A 19470-nucleotide genomic window follows, 5' to 3' on the forward strand; every position below is an offset into this window, starting at 1 on the left:
CTAATACTAGGATGCTAAATTAAAAACCGGGACACAGAGAGTATTAGCAAGGATTAATGGAAGGTTCCTATCAGATTTTATTTCAAAGATGTTGGCACACTACAATTACACTAATTCATTTTCCTCTCCTGAGAAGCACTTGTTTTAAAAACCAAAGATCCAGAACAATTGTCAAGAGACCTGACTTTGCAACATGGTTTTATATAGGATTATGGTGGATTTGGGGACAGAAGATATAATTACACATGTCTTTATTGGAGTGTGTGTGTGTGTGTGCGTGTGTAAACCCCTCAAATATCAGCAATTCCAGGAAGATCCAGTTTGAGTCCTATTTTCTAAAGGAGATATCACAGACCTCAAAACCTGATAATATGTGAAAGGGCAATATAAATAAATAAACAAAAAGTTGCTATTTATGTATATAGCAAGTATTATGATCTTCTAGGCAATGGTTCAAAATGGTTTCCCACTTAAGCTTTCATCCCAGCATAACTTTCAAGGCAACAGACCAAACAGAGGTATTTCATTAAGTGTGGCAGCTTTATTGATTGTTTTCTCCCCACTTCTCCCCTCCTTCCCCAGTGCAGGAGAGTCCAAAGGACCAATTCAAGAGGCAGAGGCACAGGTCTGTAGTTTTTTGCACTATATAATAGTACAAATATTATATTTTATATTATCCATTTTATCTCTTAAAACTTACAAATATGATACAATACAATTTATTTTAATAAAATGCCAAACAATATAGTACAACAAAATGAATTCTAATACATAGGATGCAATACATTACAACATTAAAAATCCCACACAAGGACAGGAGTACCCCCAATGAATACAGTCTCTCTACAAGGCAATATTAAGTCAGTCCTGCTGATATGTATACATTCTGTTTATGCTGGTGATAGATCGGCAGCCCAAGTTTCCAAAAAGTAAGAAAAACAATAGTGGCTAATGTCTTTCCCCCACCCACCCAAATCGCCCTCTTCAGATCCTGAAACAGAAATGAAAACATCTTTGGCAAATCTTACACATGCTACATCAGTGGTTTCACTCATACAGTATCAGCTTTCTCTGACACTTGCTAACTGCTTTGTTTCCTCCTCTTAGTATAATGTAACAGTGAAGGCAGCTTAGGAGTGGATACAGGGCTGCAAGGGGTGATACACTGAAATGATTTCATTAATTCCGAGGCTCCCTGCGGGATTCCAAAGACTCCCCAAATCCTTCTCTTTTTAATTCCTTCAGGCAAACTCTGCATCACCACTAATTAATGCAATTTAGAAATTTTATGTGAAAGACACCACCACATAACTTCTTAAAAAAATATTGCTGAAGCAGTATAACATGACAGGGTTACTATCTGTTAGGATAGATTTCTGTAGCTTATTAGTCCTTTGTCCTTTCGTAAAACATGAAGTCCGAAGGCAAAGTACAATATTGTCGGGGGTAGAGGGTAGTCTGATTGCCGTAGCCTTCTTCAGACCAGGATGACTGTACTCGGTCATCTGCCAACCTAGGAGTTTTCTCCTCTAGCTGGGCCCCATAGGCAGAAATATTATTCTATTCCTCCTTTTGCATTCTGGGCAATGTCTGTCATGCAGCTTTTTTCATTTGAAAACACAGCTGCACATCAAAGGTTTCCATTTATGACACCATGCCCATGTTTTATCTTTACAAGTTTGACATGTTACCACAGCAAGACCCCAAACATGTCAATGAGGCAAGCCAAGATAATAAAGAATGGCCATATATTGCATCTACCGTGTCTTGGACTAGTTAGATTTTTTTAAAATTTGATTTCATACATTGACCAGGGGCTTTCACAGTGGGGACTAACTTTGAAGAATCCAGTTTAAGAATGAGACCTAGTTCATTTACTTATGCCCCTTCCCATCTTGGATGTTTTCCCTGCTCCTCATCCCAGGAAATCATATCCCTCGTGCTTTTTCTCTTTGATATTAAAGTGAAATCTAAATTCTGTGTTCACATCATCACTATTATTTTCGAGGCTACAAACAATGAAAGCATCAGTATGAGATTTGAGCTTCCTTGCACCCCAGATAATCTCCTAACCAAAAAAATAAATACTTTTAGGAGAATTCCCCTCCCTACTCCCTCTCCACCTCCCCAGGCCTAGCCCTCAGACAAGAAGAAACAGAATGGCTGCAAAATCAAATATGGGAATCTCAGATATGTTTCATGTTAGTGTAGGTGTGCTACAAACACATAACAGAGTTGCTTATTTCTCTGTACACATTTCTAAAAAAAATGTTCTCCCAGGTGAAAAGCCTCTCTTTAGGCTAGTTTATGATGGGCAAACTTTGTTACATAAGTCAACCAGGGAATTACATTTTGTCAGCTCCCACTTTATGACACAACATATTATGATAGTTTCAACAACGAAGGCACATGGAAACAATAATTATTAGTTTAAGCTACTTGATGGAAGTAGATAAAAATTTCCAGAAGATGGTAAGATGTGGCTGATGTTCAGTCCAAGATGAGGAGGTTCAGGAGTAACATGTTCTAGCTGGATACCAGTCACTATAGACAGTTCTTCCAAGTCCTATATTCCTAGGAGCGTTAATGAGTAGTTACTTTTGTTTACTTTTCATGGTGAGGCCCCCAAATTCTGTCCTGAGGATGTACTTTCACAACCACTCCGGAGGCCAGAGGACCCAAGAAACCATCCAGAACCATGTGGGCAGCATCGATTTGAGCAGTTTTCCATAAATACAAAGCGCTTGGCCTCCATATAGACCAGGGACTAAGGAACCAGCCTCATATCCCTTCTCCATCTCTAGTGTTTCCTTTGTGCTTTCTCGTCACCTTCTTCCCCCCATCAAACTATATAATTGTTTTTTCTTTTATGAGGCTCCCTGGCAAGAATCAATTACCCTGTGAAGAAGAGTTACAATGGAATTCATAAAGTATAATGCCCATCCCTTATAATGCCCATCCCTTTATAATGCCCACCTCCCTGCTGGAAATCGTGCTCTCCACAACCACCACCAAAGAGGGAGAGTTTCGCATATCTTTTTTTTTCCAGGGGAGGAAAATGCTAAGTACTGCTGGCCCAGTTTACCACATTTCAAAAGCAAGCCCCAATTCTTTCACTTACTTTTTTTTTTTGCTTGAATTTAAGGCCCCAAGTTCTGTGGTACAAAGGCATTGTTTTCTGAAGGCTAACATACTGACTTATAAGGAACAAAAAAGCTAGGCCAGAGGGTTATAGGTAAAATTTCAAGATACAATTGATTATTCTTTCCTTTGGGCTGACAACTTCCAGGTTACTAATTGTTTTCCAAGCATATTAGGCTCCATAAAACTGGCATTCTGGGGAAATGCTATTGTTTACTCTTTCACACTCGACAAAAGCAATTCCCATGTGAAAGACAAGTTTAGCCGTGGGACAGAGCCGGTTACCTAAAGGAGGAAACCGTCTGCTGAGTTCCCAAGCACGAGAAGTTGTCATGTTGTCACCCCCTTGTTTAGCTGCTCAGCTACTTTGTTTCCCTGCAGGGGCTATTTTGGTCACTATAGCTTGTTTTGCTATGGCTCATACCAGTACATAAAATGATCAATCATAAATGAAATCAACATAATAAAGCATTACCAGACCTGTGGAAAACAGGCACTTTTTTCCCCTCAAGTGCAGACTTCTTTTTATTATTATAATAAGACATTAAAACCTCTCCTGAAAAAAAAATCGACCATAACCGCCACCACCAATGCTAAAAACACTCGAGTATTTGTGTATTTGAAAATGATCTTTAATGCTAATTCTTTAGTTTTGCCATTTCTCAATCCCCATAAATAATCCTATTAACACTTGCAATATGGGGAGGGTGGGACTTTTTTAAAATTTAGAGTAACCAATAAACCTCCACACATATAATAGCCTTTACCCCTTTGATAGACTGAAAGTAGTCAGTCTTTGAATGACATCATTTTAACATGATAAAGTCCTTTAAAAGAACACGCAGGAGACAAAAGCATGAAATTGGAGGTATAACCCACCCTTGGTCCAGGAACCCAGATTAATACAGGGAATCTGCATAAAATGGAACCATCTGTCAACTACCTGGATGTGCATCAGATGAAGACAATGGGGTCCATCCATCTGCATTTAACATTGGTTCATAGTTTTAATATCTCTGAGTTATACCAACATTTTGCAGCTTTGGGGCCTCGTTTAGAAGATGCGGTACAGAAATAATGTGCTTAATGTAGAAAAGCATTTCAAATAAATAAGCATGGTAATGTGCTAATAAGCAGGTGATATTTACAAGACAAGATAGGATGAAAAAAATACAAAACCAAACCAGGTTGAGGTCCAGAGTCTCAAATTCAACTGTACTCATTCTGAGCTGGAAAATTAACTTATTCATGTCCATCTTTGGCAGAAACCATCATTTGTTTAAATTATTCAGTTTATGCAGCTTTAACACTTTTTTTAAAAAAGAAGTTGGCATCAAAGTGGAAGCAAAAGATCAGTCCCAAGTTGTTGCTTATCAGTCAGGAGAAGACAGCAAAGAACAAAAACAACACAGAGAATGCAGGGCAGGGATCCTCCAAATCCAAACGTGCACCAAGTTGGTCAAAGAAAGCAGACCCATTAGAACTGAATTGGAAGCCCACAGGTTGTTATTTTGGTGTCTCATTATTACTGGCATCATCTCCAAACCCCTTTTGGGAGGAGCACCTCCTCAGAGCCTGAAAGGTAGCAACAGTGACAAGAAATCAAGCTGATATGAGACAACTGTTACTTTTTTAAAAAAATGAGTCCTTTAATGTTTTACATTATTTTGTGTGGTACAATCATTCCTTGTGCTTTTAAATTTGGAGATCCGAGAGAAAACAGCCTTTTTGTTGCAGTGCTCACCTCTAATTGTAACTTCTTTCTTTTGAAGAATTTCTTCCCCGGTATAAATGTTCCTGGCTCTGCAGGCATAGGTGCCTGAATCTTCCAGAGAAACATTCTTGATGGTGAGATTCAGTGTGATGGAGTAGTCCTTGGTGACAGCCATTTTTTGTTTGCTGATGCTGTGGTGCATCGTTCGATTGTTCACTGTTCGAAGCAAGATCCAAGTAATGTCTCTGTATAAGAATTTGCTGACCATGCAAGACAATTTCAGATCTTCTCCTTCAGCAGGCATTTTTTCCAAGTTAACATGAAATCCATTAGGCACATCTACAAACAAAAATCAAAAAAGGTCAGATTCTTGGAGAATCTATGTTTTACTATGAGATGCTAGCAACTACCATGTATGTCTCAGTTACAAGGATGTCCTCTTGGTCTGTTCTTGCCTGAGAATTTACAGTATCCCAGAGAAAAGAGTATTAAGTATCCTTTTTTTCCTAGTCTTTGGCAATAAATAAAACATGGCACAGAGAAACTGAGTTACCCAAGGTCTCATATAGTCAGTGGTGAAGCAGGAAATAGAGCCCAGAACAAAAAGCTCTCCAATCTGCATTCATAAATATAAGGATGACAATTTCCTTCTTAGGCCAAAGGGTATCTTCAAAGTTAATTTGGTTTTTTTTAAACTTGGGTAGAGACCATTCTTAAGAACTTTCTCAAATATAGTATTCACCACTGGCAATTGGGAAGCTGTCTATGTAGCTGTTTACATGGAAAGCCAAATATATTTTCAATCAATCAATAAGAATTTATTTTAAGCTATAAATCACTGTGCTGGGCTCTGGGGATACAAAGAAAAAAAACTAAATAGTCAAAACAATCTAAAAGAGGTTATGGTTTTGGAAGTCAATCAATCAACAAGTATTTATTAAGAGCCTCCTACATGCCCAGGCCCTGTAATAGGCACATTGGATTTAAGTACAAAGAAAGAAACAAGGCAATATGCTCAATATGCTTACCTTCTAATGGAGGAGATAAGTATATATAATCTATGTGTGTGTGTGTGTGTGTGTGTGTGTGTGTGTGTGTGATAGCATAAGTGTAAAGTTAATAAATACAAATATATAAAAAGGTACTAAATACAAGATTGGGAGGGAGGGCACCAGATGTTGGAGGGACCAGCAAAGGATTTATAAAGTATCCAGGTTAATCAATAGATGATTATATGCAAATCAGTACCCATGTGTCTGTATTCTGTACTTCAAATAAAATCACCCTGTTTCCCACATTTTATTTGATGGACAGTCAGGATACCGATACTGCCTCAGTTGCTTCTACTTGCTTAACCAAAGGGAAGCAGTGGTTCTTACTAAGTTCATTTTTATGCGGGCTAGTCATTCAGCAGTTTAAGCCTGTTTGTCTCTCTCCATATATGCTTATCACATAGAATTTGGAGAGACCTGAATGAGATCGAATCCTACAGATGCTTCTTACCTGTGTGACCTTGAGAAAGTCACTTCCCCCCCTGAGTCTATCTCTAAAATTGAAGATACATTATGTGTATGTCTGTATTTATTAATATTATATTTGTATTGTATGTATTTTCATGGGGCAGCTAGGTGGCGCAGTGGATAGAGCACTGGGCTTGGAATCAGGAAGACTCATCTTCATGAGTATGATCTAGCATCAGACATTCGCTGTGTGACCCTGGACAAGTCACTTTACCCTGTTTGTCTCAGTTTCCTCATCTATAAAATGAGCTGGAGAAGGAAATGGCAGACCACTGCAGTATCTTTGCGGAGAAAACCCCAAATGGGGCCACAAAGAGTCAGACATCACTGAAACAACTCAACAATAACAAAATATATTCTATATGTACTTGGCTTCCCCATTAGAACGTAAGTTTCTTGTGAGTAGGAATTGTTTCATTCTTTGTACTTGTATAGTCAGAGTGCCTGGCACACAATAGGCATTTAATTAATACTTGTTGTTTGTGGACTGATTGGCGGTGCTTAATTCATAAAGTCATTATATGGGCCAAAGGACTCAGAGTTTGTAAAACACTTGGCAAATCTTTGCATTGCAAATGCAAAAATATCTGACTTCTACATAATACTTTGAGTACAAAATCTCTTTTTATCCTTACAGTAACACTGAAAAGTAGATACTATAGGCATTGTTATTATCACTATTTTACAGATGAAGTAGCTGAGGCTTAGAGTGGTTATTTGACCTGCCTATTGTCCAAAGCTGGATTTGAACCCAGGTCATTCCTAGACACCATGTCCAGTGGGTCTTTCTGCTCCATCATTCTTCCATTTGATAACTGACATTATGCAGCACTTTGTTTTCTTATAGCAATACAGTTATTGAATCTGAATCATTAGGGAGGAGATCACAAAGAATATCTCAAATCGTAGGGCTGTAAGATTCTATAAGAATGTTCTAGAACTTTTAAGTTCTTTCTAAATTTCTACTTTTTCAGAATTCTGAACTTCTATATTCCTTTCTCATCTGTTGCACACACCAAATAGATGGGCAGCAGTGAGTGAATTGTGTAGTGCCATATTTATTTTTTGATAAAGGACAGCTTCTATTTAGTCAATGAGAGTAAAAGGTATGGGAGACAGTGTGATTCTTGTGGAAAGGACAATATATTTGAAACTAGATCGTCGGGTCTGAATCATAATTTGTCACTTGAGTAATTTTGTGCAAGTCATTAAACTTTCAGTCTCAGTTTCCTAGTCTGTGAAGTGAGGGGTGGAGATGACTAGGTGGTTTGTGAGGTCTCTTCCTTCTCTAGATCTGTGATGCTATTTTGTAAAGAAAATGTTGGATATTCACTCAGTTATTGAGAGGAGGCCACAGAATGTGAAACTGTACTTTGGTCTGAAAAATCAAGAGAACTTTGTTGATCTAAGTCTTGACTTCGCTACTCTAATTTGCTGTGAAATCTTAGATATGTTGTTTAATCTCTCTGAGTTTCTTCATCGGTAAAAATGAGGGTATCTCCAAATCCCTTTACCAGTTTTAGCATTCTGTGATTTTATGAAAATACCATAGATTTCTTCTGAAACAGACACAAGTAATCTGGAAAATCTTTAGGGAAAAAAAACTACTTTTAAAATACAAATTTACTAGTTAATAAATTAGCCTGCCTGTGGTGACAATATCACCATTCCCTTAAGATACTTATTCCCAGCTGTCAGCTCTCATAAATTCCTGCTTCCCCAGCTGGTGGCTTCTCCTTCTTAATTCTGATTTTCCTATAGATTTCATCTTAAACCAATCATTTGACTTCTGCAATAACAATCTACATTTACAGGCCACTTTATGCCTAGACTTTACATATAATATCTCATTTGGTTTTTACACTTAACAGAAGGTAAGGTAGGTAATGAACATATAATTTATCCTCATGCTACTAATGACCCTATTTGCCTCAGTTTCCTCATCTGTAAAATGAGCTGGAGAAGGAAATGGCAAACCACTCTAGGGGCTTTGCCAAGAAAATCCCAGGTGGGGTCACAGAGTTGAACATGACTGAAATGACTAAACAACAAACAACACCAGTAATGAGGAAATGAATTTTCACAAGCATTGCCCAGGGTCCCACTATCAGTAAGTGATAGGGCCAGGGCTGTAATTCAGGCCTTTGCTACAAGTCCAGTGCTCTGTCCACTCCACCACACTGTCAGTCTGGCATGCCTCATCAGGGTATGCTGGAGAATAATTAGTTAATGGCTCTGGCACCACCCAGTGCTTGTTACCCGGTGGCTTGTCAGTATGTGAGGAGAGAATTTGGCCCAGCGTTTTGCAAAGAGCTTTGAAGATGAAAAGCACTATGTAGTACTATTATTATTATTATCTTCTGCACACAAAGCTATAAAGAAACCTTTAAACCTTAAGGGGACAATAGTCCAAAATTAGATATTATATCAACTCTTTTCCTAAATCTTGGTTTGCTTGTTTTTCTGATTTTCTGGGTTTGGGCTTTATTATAAACTATCTGTCTGAAGAAATGCCAAAGTATTCATTTGAAACCTGGGAACATGTGCGTTGCTGGAGGTTATGAGGCTGTCAGTGCTCACGGAGAGTGGAAACCAATGAAAGCTTTCGTGCTTCTAAGAGGAGGATTGGAAAACAGACCAAGACATGATAAAGGAGACAGGCATTTTTTTTATCTTGCAGACAATAAGATATTAGAATTAAATCTGCTGGAAAACAGTGTCATTTTATATTTGCTATATATCTCAGGCATGGTGGTATGCAGTTTCTACACAGGCATTAAGCCAGACATGGCATGACCTTCCAATCAAATTCTTTTTTTTAAATATCTCAAACCCTAAATTTTTTATGCCTCATCTCAGTGGTGAGAGCCCAAGTAAAGCTAAGTAACACCACTGAGATCATGTAAAAGAGTTTCTATTTACTTTAGTGATTTGAAACTTCCTGTGGAAATAGCTCCCAGGTTTCCTGATGGAAGATTTTGTTTATCTTTGCCAAGCACCACCAGGAATCTCAAAATAAAATGCATTTAGTGACATTGGGAAACCAGGGAGATAAGGTAGTGCTGTTCCTGTTTCACCCTCAGTAATTGCAAACACACCCATAGTCATGCTGTGTGCCAGCAAAGGAGCGCGCATACACACACACACACACACACACACACACACACACACACACAAACACACGCAGGAAAAAAGAGAAGGACAAATATGTTTTGTGGTTGGCTCATTTTGTAGTAAATGCTGCTTCTGCTACTACTGAAATTCAACTGTTAAGCCATCTGCCTCTCAGAAATAAACATCCTACAACTTTGCATAGTTTTCCACATATATTTTGATGCATGGATAAGAAACAGGTTTAAAAAAGATCCCAAAATATCTGATGAACCTAGAGAGAATATCTAATAATAATCACTAACATTTATACAGAGCTTTAAGGTATCCAAAGCGCTTTCTATATGTTAACTGATCTGATCCTCAAAACAGCCCTGTGAGGTAGAGGCTATTATTAGCCCCATTTTACAGATGAGGAAACCGAGACATGGAGAGATTAAGTGATTTGTCCAGTGTCACATAGCTAATAAAGTGTCTGAGGCTGGATTTGAACTTGTCTTCCTAACTCTGCCTTCTATCTCTCAAAGAAAAAACAAATTCCAAAAGATCTGCAGTGAATACCATAACCGTAACCTAGCATTCATCCCACATCCATCCTGTCTGTGTAGTATACATATTATATGTCTATGTATCATATGTTCCAAGGAGAGTAGGGGAAGGTAAGGATCCCAAATTCAAAGTAGTGAAATTCCTACAGGAATCCCTGAGTTCAATTCACTAGTGGTAAGGACTTGGTTGTTTCGGACAAACTGTGAAGCCTAAATTCTGTTAAGTCTATGAAGACATCAGGGGGAAGGATTAAATTATGTTTTAGGAGACAAAGGGATGTAGTTTGTCAGATGGGAAGAAGAAAGGAGTTTTGGGCACTCAGGAACCCAGTAGAAGGGCTCAAAGAGCAAAGACATAGGTAAGGCTTTTTTTTTTTTTAGCAGGTTTCATTAGTACCTATAAGCTGATCTACCAGAGTTCAGGGTATTTAGATGAGGTGGGGAGGGAGAGGTTGAATTGGTAGAGGATTCTTTTGGACTGTACAGGCAAAAGACCCTAAAACCTATGGCAGAGAGCTACAAAGAATATTAAACATAAGACCAGATGACCTATATTTAAGGATTGACTAACATCTACTAGTTGTGTGATAATGGAAGTCACTCAGCCTTTCTGATAAACCTCAATCTCCTCAGCTGTCAAATAAAGGTACTATTACTAGAAACATCACTACCTTGTTGTGAGGAAGATGCTCTATACATATGAGTTATAATCAATCATTTTCTTTGATTTGGAAGGCAACTCTGAGTCATACTGGAGTTTTAAGGAAGGGAGTAACACAAACTAGATTTCACTGGTAAAGGAAAGTGTTGCAAGAAAGGTGGCTATAGATTTCAAAAGGTCCTTTTACACTAGTGTTCTTAAAATTCCTTTCAATAAGAAAGCCACTGGAGGTAGGACAGTTATCAATTCTTGCCATGGATCTTAACTAGGCAATACTGTAAGGATTAGAATAGGAACTAGCGATGGAAAAGGGAAGACTAAGAGACAAATGTGAGAGGTGTCTACAAGACTTTATTTGAAAACTATGGAAGAAAGATTGGAATAGTTTCGTTTTATCCCAGAGGAAGAAAGGGTAAAAATTTCGGAGGCACAAATTGAGGTTTGATGGGAAGAAAAACTTCCTTACAGAAGTTTAATAGAACAGAATGGGCTGCCTCAAGAGTCTTCCCCTCACTGGGGATCTTAAAGGTTAGATAACCACAAATCAGGCAAATTGGAGGCAGGGTTCTTTTTCAGGTTTGGGCTGGACTAGATGAATGGCCCCTAATTTCTTTTCTAACTCTGTGACTGATTCTGAGGTGAGACTGGAGGGAAGTGGGAAGAATTCTTCCTGAGCTTAAGAGAACTTCAGTTTTTCTCAGCTTGGACTCTTCTTTGAGCAAAATAACAACTAAAAACTGGGCAGGACAGGCTTAAAGACCTGATAACCCAGGAACCCATTTAAAGAGTGAGGAGAAAGTAAAATATTCACACCCACAAACTACAGCTTCTTGAAGGCAAGGACCATGTCACTCATTTATCTCGTCGTCCCTGCTGTGTGGTGCCCAACACATACCAGGCTGTCCCTTATGGAAATGATTTGTTTTGTGTCCAGGCAAAGGACTCAACACAACCTTCAAGCTGCATCAGCCTAAGTCATCTCAGGTTTATCCACAAAGGTATTTGGAAGGAACTTCCTTCCTCCACTCACTTGGAATGAACACCATGCTTGTATTTTGCTGACTAGAATGGCCAGAAAGTAAATGTGTCTCAGACTTCTCTTCATTAATCTGAGAGGCTATAAATTGGGCTATAGTCCAGCTTTGCCTCACTTTCCTAATCTGTAGAATGAGGATGGTAGATTAGATCAGGGATTCCTAATCTCTTTTGGGTCCTGGACCCGCTTGGCAATCTGGCAAAGCCTATGGACCCTTTCTCAGAATCATGCTTTTAAACATATGCAATAAAATACATAAGACTACAAGGGGAACCAGTTAAATTGAAATAGTTATCAAAATATTTTTTAAAAGTCTATAAACCTCAGTTTAAGAACACTTGGGCAGATGCTCTCTAAAGTACCCTTTAGGGCAGCTAGGTAGCACAGTGGATAGAGTGCCAGGAAGACTCATCTTCTTGAGTTCAAACCCAGCCTCAGACACTTACTAGCTGTGTGATCCTGGGCAAGTCACTTAACCCTGTTTGCCTCAGTTCCTCATCTATAAAATGAGCTAGAGAAGGAAATGGTAAACCATTCCAGTATCTTTGCCAAGGAAACCCCAAATGTGTCATGAAGAGTCAGACACAACTAAAAATGACTGAAAAATAACAAATTACCTTTTAAACTCTAAAGTTCAATGCTCTTCTATTCTCTGATGTTTCCCATGAAGCAGCTTCTCTGACACTGAGTTAGCTTATGAGGTGGCCTCCCATACAACCCTACTACCTATGTGTATCTGGGAATAGGATCATTCTGGAGAAACTGAAGACACCCTGTTCATAACTTACTCTGCAGAGTATGTATAGTGTGAAGTTTCCAGAGAGCTGGCACGCTGCCCAGACTTCCTCAGATTTTTCTTGGGAGGGGTAGGGGGTGGAGTAGGGCAATTGTTTTTATACTCTGAGCTTCTTACATCCTTCCTGTGCCAGGAGAGTTGCATAGAGAGGGCAATTTGTAGAGCTTGGGCAATATAAAATTTGCAGAAACCATCATTTTTTTTGATGAATACAAGATATCTCCTATGTCCAGGAATACCCTAAAACACTCTTGGTGTCTAAGAAATAAAATCACATTTCATTCCTTTTAAACTGTGAATTAAATCTGATTTAGAAATCCTAAATCCAGATACCTACAGGTGATATTGATTCCACAAAATGTGGAGAAATAGTATCAGAGGCAGAAGTCATTTATCAAAAATAAATACCATTTGCATATCACTTTAAGGTTTGTGTGTGAGGTAGGTAGCATTATTATCCCTATTTTATAGATAAGCAAATCAAGGATTTGAGAGCTTAAGTGACTTTCTCACAATCACATATATAAAAAAAATGTCTAAAGTAGCATTTAAATCCAGGCCTCCTGGCTCCAAGTGCAGTGCTCAAATCTACCACCTCTATTACTGGCAAAGGAACCATTAGTTTCCTAATTAGAAGACCACACCATTAAATGACTTATTACTGTTTTATGTTGGAGAAGAGAATTCTAAGAAATAATTCTTCACTTGATTTTAGCTAAATGACTCAGTGACATAATTATTCTTAGGTAAAATTGTGTTCCCCAACCAGTTTCCTAGGCAGTTCCTAGGCTGACCCCCAGGATGAAGGTACTCAAAGTATGACCATCCGTTTCCAAGTATGATGATGTATGAATGACATGACGTGGCACTGGATTTCTTAAATCCAATTTAGACCCATGATTGAAGAAAGTACCGGAGGCAGAGTGAAGGTGGAGGTTTGAAGGCCACCTTTGATGGTGGAGTAACTGTAGCTTACCTGTGACATAAAAGCTAATGTTTCTTTCCACATGTCCGACTTTATTTGAAGCCACACAGCTATAGATGCCAGAAGCTCTAGAGTCAGCCACGACCAGAGTGCTTGCAATCTGTAAAAGACACGGTCACTTTAGCTGGCGTTAGCACAAGAAGTTGTGTGAATACTCCCAAAGGGCTCCCTGACTACCGACACGATTCTGTTGTTCCATTCATTCAGCAAAAAGGTAGTGCAGTAGCGATTATCGGAAGGCCATCTCCTTGCAGAGTCCCAGAAATAATGGAAAAATAACAGGAAAACAGTTTCTCAAGAGACTAGCAGCCTCTCCATCCACATCGAATGAGCAATTCATGCTTATTTGTCTCATGCTGCTGGAGTCATAATCACATGCCATAAAGCCTGAGGTGAAGGAATGCACGTCCCACCCTGGTGCAACGATCAATGAGAGGAAGGGGGGCATGGATGTGTGTTTGGCTGGCTGACCCCTAGATCACATGCTTGCTCAGGCTCGCTCTGCTCACCAGTCTTGGTGTGGATATACCAGGTGAGCCAAAGGTGGGGTATACAATCTCCTGAACTGTTTTATTTATAATACGCTCAAAGAGAATGATGAGCTATCTCAAAGGGCTGTATCCCAGAATGAAAACAATGAAACTCACCACCAAGATTGCCATGTGGTCTTTAGTAAATGACAACCTCTGATTTCCTGAGCTTCCTAATCTAAAAATGGAGATTCTAAGAAGTTGTGGTTAAAATGAAATGGACAATGAAATTTCATATGTTTTCACTCCAGCTGCTCGGGTCAGTGATAGGACTGAAGAAATAAGTACGAGAAGTCAAGAAACTAACAGTTTACTTTTATGTATTTGTGAGTACTTTCTAAAAATTGTATTTTAAAAAAAGAGGCGTATTAACCAAAGTCTGTAGTGTTTGAAGATTGGTATGAATGCCTTCTTTCAGGAAAACCTTAAAAGATTATTTAGATAAAAAAGATAATTATTGGTATTTCTTAAATGCAATTCAGTATTGAGAATGAATAGGTGCCCAACACATATACACAAGTATGAAAGGTCCAAAGCAAGATTATTTGGTTTTGGAATCACTGAAAGGAATGTTTATTGAAATTTTTCAAAAAACTTTCAAGTTAAAACCAGTTTCCCCAAGTCATTGTAAGTTCAGTAAGCTTATAAGGCTACACTGATAGTCTCAGGCTATTAGGATACACACATATATGCATATATATACAAATATACATATATGTGTGTATATGTATCTATATATCTGTTTTCAATATAATTACAGAATTTTAGAGCCTACTACCCTTATAGGCCAAATGTCTCAAAGCATTTCCCAAGCTGCTGAACCTATATAATTAGTAAGTAGTTCAAACATTGGGGCAGAAAAAAGAATATGATATCTGCCCCCCAATTTTCTGATTATTATTCATTAATAATAAAGATAAAAACAGTATTTTATAGTTTGTTCTACAAACTAAAGACAAAAGCAATTTGTTCCTAGAATTTGCAGGAAGAGGTAGGGTTGGGAATGCATATGTTTTTTGTTCTTAGTGCATCCTAATTTACCAAGAAACAGAATCAGGATAAAGCAACTGGGCAAAGGCTACAAGAATAAGGGGAGAATGTGAAGGAGGGCTCAAATGTCTTCCTTCTTCTGATTATTTATTTTTTATCAGGGTATTTTCAAGAGACAGAGAACAAAAGAATCAAGAAAAATCATTGCTATTCTCCTCTCACTGCCTTCCCTTATTCTGGGTTCATTCTCAGTCAGTGAGTATGAGTAAGCCTAACTGAACGCTGAGTTTCAGAGGCTTTCCCCTATATGGTGAAGTACACTTCAACTAAGTGATATCCCTTACCTCTTTCAAAGGAAAAACAAGAAAGTGCATTTAATAGCATAATCCCATCACCTCAAAAATAAGAATAATCCAACCTGATGCAATTTATCCCTAAATTTAATAAAAGATATCCCCTTTTGCTATAGTTTTAAAATTTTATGATTTCTACAGTCAATATGCGGATATGTTTGGCTACATTATGTGTATTTGCTGTGAAGGATTTTATTTAACTTAAAAAATTGTTCAATGTGAGGGAGGTAATGGGAAAAACTAATAAATGCTTGTAAAATTAACAATAAATAATTAATAAGTGATTTTTAGAAATAAGCCATGATTCTAATTAATGGGCTGAAGTCAACATGGGAATAAAAATTGTTGTTGTTGTTCAGTCATGTTCAACTCTTCGTAACTTCAGTTGGAGTTTTCTTGGCAAAGATATTGGAGTGGTTTGCCATGTCCTTCTCCAGCTCATTTTACAGACAAAGAAACTGGAGCAAACAAGGTTAAGTGACTTGTCCAGGGTCACACTGCTAGTAAATATCTGAGGCCAGATTTGAACTCAGGTTTTCCTGACTCCAGGGCCAGCTCTCTATCTACTGTGCCATCTCACTGCCTACCTACCATGCCACAAAATGAAAGCATATAATCAAAAGTTGACCAAAGCACTTGATAACCATTTTTGGGTAACTTTACCAAAGACAGGTCAGGATCCTACTTTTTTAGTCAAGGCAACTGAGGTTCATAAAAGTGAAATGAACCACAGTCACATAAGGAGTCAAAAAACCTCTAAATTTAGCTCAGCATGAACATCCAGCCTCTCTTCCTTGCTCCCTTTTCACCTGGGGGGCTCCTCCTACTCCACTGAAGGCACTATACCACCTTCCTTACCTTATTGTACCATTGGCTATCAGCCTCCACTTTGAAACGATGAAACAGTGGTACCCATCAAATGAATGAAGTTATACCCAGTAAGGGGGAGATTGGTAGGGGCTACAGCTGATTTACAATTGAGTTAACTTGTGTGGAGCATCCAGATAGAAAAATGACTGAGGCTCATAACATGATTCTCATAGTAATCTCTATTATTTATATCAATTCTTCCCTGATGAATTAGTCCTTAATTAATGACGAAAACCTACAAGGACTAAAGATTGTGGCACGCAAAGACAATGGTTTCCTTCCTTGTTTTGTATTTATGCTGCCATTTTCACTGGCAAAAAAGTAAATGCATTAATGAATATTTAATAAATAAAAATTATAATAGAATGTGCTTAAAATAAAATTTAAACACTTTGTTTAGTCAAAGTAACTCATTACATAACAGAATCTTTCTCCATGAATTTCTCACTTCTAGAAAACCAGAATTTTTCACATGTATAGCTTTCCCCCTTAAAAGTATTTTCAATATGTTGATAGCTAAAACCAAAAATTTATATAGTTAGACAGGGGAAACTCAAACGTCAGTTTGTAATTTTATCTTGCCTGAATTGGAAGGTGAATTGATAACTATTATATAAATTTAGTTTCATTCTAGGACTGTATGTACGGCCTAAAGCAAGAGTCTTATGAATTAAATGGCCAATAGTCCTTTGATATTCAGACCTAAGGCCTGCTGATGTAAGAAATGAGTAAAAATAATATCGCAGTGGGCATATCATAGGCAAAATTAATATTTTAAAGGAAAAATGTATAAAAGGGTTTATTCCACATAAATTTGAAATCACACCACTCCTTAATGTTTTTACAACGTGTCTCAAAAGAAAATACCAAGATTTCTGGTTTTATGTATTATTTGTTCTAATCCTGTCACTTTTTCTTCCATAACTGCATGAAAAATCAGGTACCTATTGGAGAAAGGTAAAAAGGAAAGGACAAAGGATAATTACTCAAATAAAGCTAGAAGCCTAAATCTGTGGTGTTTCTAATCCAACCTACATTGCTATTCTTTCACTTAAACTACTAGGTGCTTCCAAAGCTTTGAGCACTATGTAGAAAAGACCTTCACCCTCTACCGCTAAAAAAGCATGATGTCCAGGCAACAGACATGCAAATAAATGGAAACAATATGCATCTATAGTGATTATATTTTTTGGTTAATTTGGCTGCTGAATATGTCATATACAGGTTTTTGGCTGGGGTTTTTGGCATGCTTCAATTTAAAGTCCCAGTAGATTCATTTTTCAAAATATCAGAATTCACTTTTTGGAATGACTCTATAAATTCTTCTAAATCACATTATGTTGGTACCTTAAGGGTACAGAAAAGTGACAAGTTCTTCAAGTTCATCTTCAAGAGTTATTTTTTAGGTTCCAGAAACACACGTGAACATTTTAGCCAGGTAGTGTAAAATGAGAATTTTTCACTCTATGTTGGTGAATTATGCAACATGGAATGGTCCTGATGGGACAGACTAGATAGGCCAAAGCTCTAATTCAGGCTCATTTCCAGTATTGGCTTAAAAATATCTATAAATAAAACAGTGATTTTAATCTTAGACTGCTACTAATACATTTTCCTTTTTAAGTGCTTGAGAGGAATAAAAGTAGACATTCAAAGGTCAAGGAAGAATCTAAAATTAACATAGGGAGGCACATTTTTGTCAATTGATGGGAAAGTAGAACGTGAGAATTAAAGTTCTGCTGGGTGTGGGAACTGAGTCACCCAAGCAGTAACTTTGTGATTAAGTATTATTGCTTATGTCATGTATTTATTCCTTTGAAGTACTCAAGTTTCTTAAAGGTGCCTTCGAAACAGTTTCAACGGAAATGTTGTTAAACAGTGTAGTTGTCACAGTTTTGCTGTCTCGCAGAATTAATAACATAGAACACATTTCCTGTGTTCTTTTAACTATCTGAAGTCAGGGTTCCTTCTCTTTCCTACTCTGTTCTACTTCTACAAACCCAATAATCTGGCAGCTTCCAACCAATAGAGTCTGAAACTCCCCATTGGCCTTTTAGCGGCTCCAACCGATGACTCACTTTTTACAAGTCTTGGCCAAATCCATTCAAGAAGGAAATTGGATTTTATTACCCTGAAAACCCTTCCTTGCTTACTTAAAAAAAGAAAGAAAGAAAGAAAAGAAAGTCCCTGAGATCTCTCAGGAATTCACTGGGGTAGTTGTATCATTCAGCTGCTGTACAGTTGCTGTGTGCTAATGGGTACCAATCTAGCCTCGGACATTTACTAGCTATGTGACCCTGGCCAAGCCACTTGACTGCTGCCTGCCTCAGTTCCCTCAGCTGTAAAATGGGGGTCATAATAGCACCTACCTTCCTGGGTTATTGTGAGGATCAAATGAGATAATATTTGTTAAGTGGCTAGGATGGTGCTTAGAACAAGATACTTAATAAATGCTTATTTGCTTCTTTTCCTCTTTCTCATATTGATAAAAGAGAGTTGCATGGTACAACCTGCTTCATAGGGCTGTTAGAAGGAAAGGGTGTTGTAAACCTTAAAGTGATATAGAAGTAGGAGTCCACATTATTGTATCCACCGTACATGCTATGTAGATACTTGAGATATGGCATGGCATTGGAGTTAGAACTCCTGGGTTCCAGTACACCTTATTAGCTGGGGAAATGTGGGCAAGTCGCTGAACTTCTCTGATCCTCAGGAACTCTCCGTGACTATTTGTGTCAGTGGATCCCTCCTTTGGGACAGGGAATTCCTACCCTGATCAAAGCACTGATTCTTGACTTAGGTATACATATAAGTCCTCTTTAGAAAGAAGAGTCATTGAAAGAAAGCCACTGCTCTCAACTCAAGTTTTAAAAATGGGTGGCTGTCAACATATGCCACAATCGATTTTGGAAGATGATATCAGAATATACCTGTCGCATCATCAATTATCTATCAGTCAGCCAACAGTTTTTGAGTATGTACAGCTAGCCACCATGGGCAGAGGACAGCACAAGACCCCGTATAAGAATGAACCCACAGTTCTTCAACCCTGCAAGGGGAAATGTGAGCAGGTCCTTTTCTTCCTCCCTTCTCATCTTCAAGCCTTACAAATTTATTTAGAGATGACATGTTAAGAAGAAAGTTCAGTGAGGTGGGGAACAGTTAGGAAATGACTATAATACAAAAGGCAGCAATGAAATACTTTTTAAAAGATA

General features: G+C 38.1%; 1 protein-coding gene across 1 annotated transcript in view; it reads right to left on the minus strand.

Moving 5' to 3' along the window:
* FLT1 (fms related receptor tyrosine kinase 1) overlaps window positions 1-19470 on the minus strand; it is a 194570-nt gene that overhangs the window by 81687 nt on the left and 93413 nt on the right. Inside the window, exons 12-13 of the mRNA XM_036744332.1 lie at window positions 13504-13612; window positions 4886-5194 (exon numbers count right to left, since the gene is read on the minus strand). Of these exons, the coding sequence (XP_036600227.1) occupies window positions 4886-5194; window positions 13504-13612 (418 nt within the window). The remainder of the gene's footprint in view (window positions 1-4885; window positions 5195-13503; window positions 13613-19470) is intronic.

The sequence above is a fragment of the Trichosurus vulpecula genome, chromosome 2 (assembly GCF_011100635.1).
Source record: "Trichosurus vulpecula isolate mTriVul1 chromosome 2, mTriVul1.pri, whole genome shotgun sequence".
NCBI lineage: Eukaryota > Metazoa > Chordata > Mammalia > Diprotodontia > Phalangeridae > Trichosurus > Trichosurus vulpecula.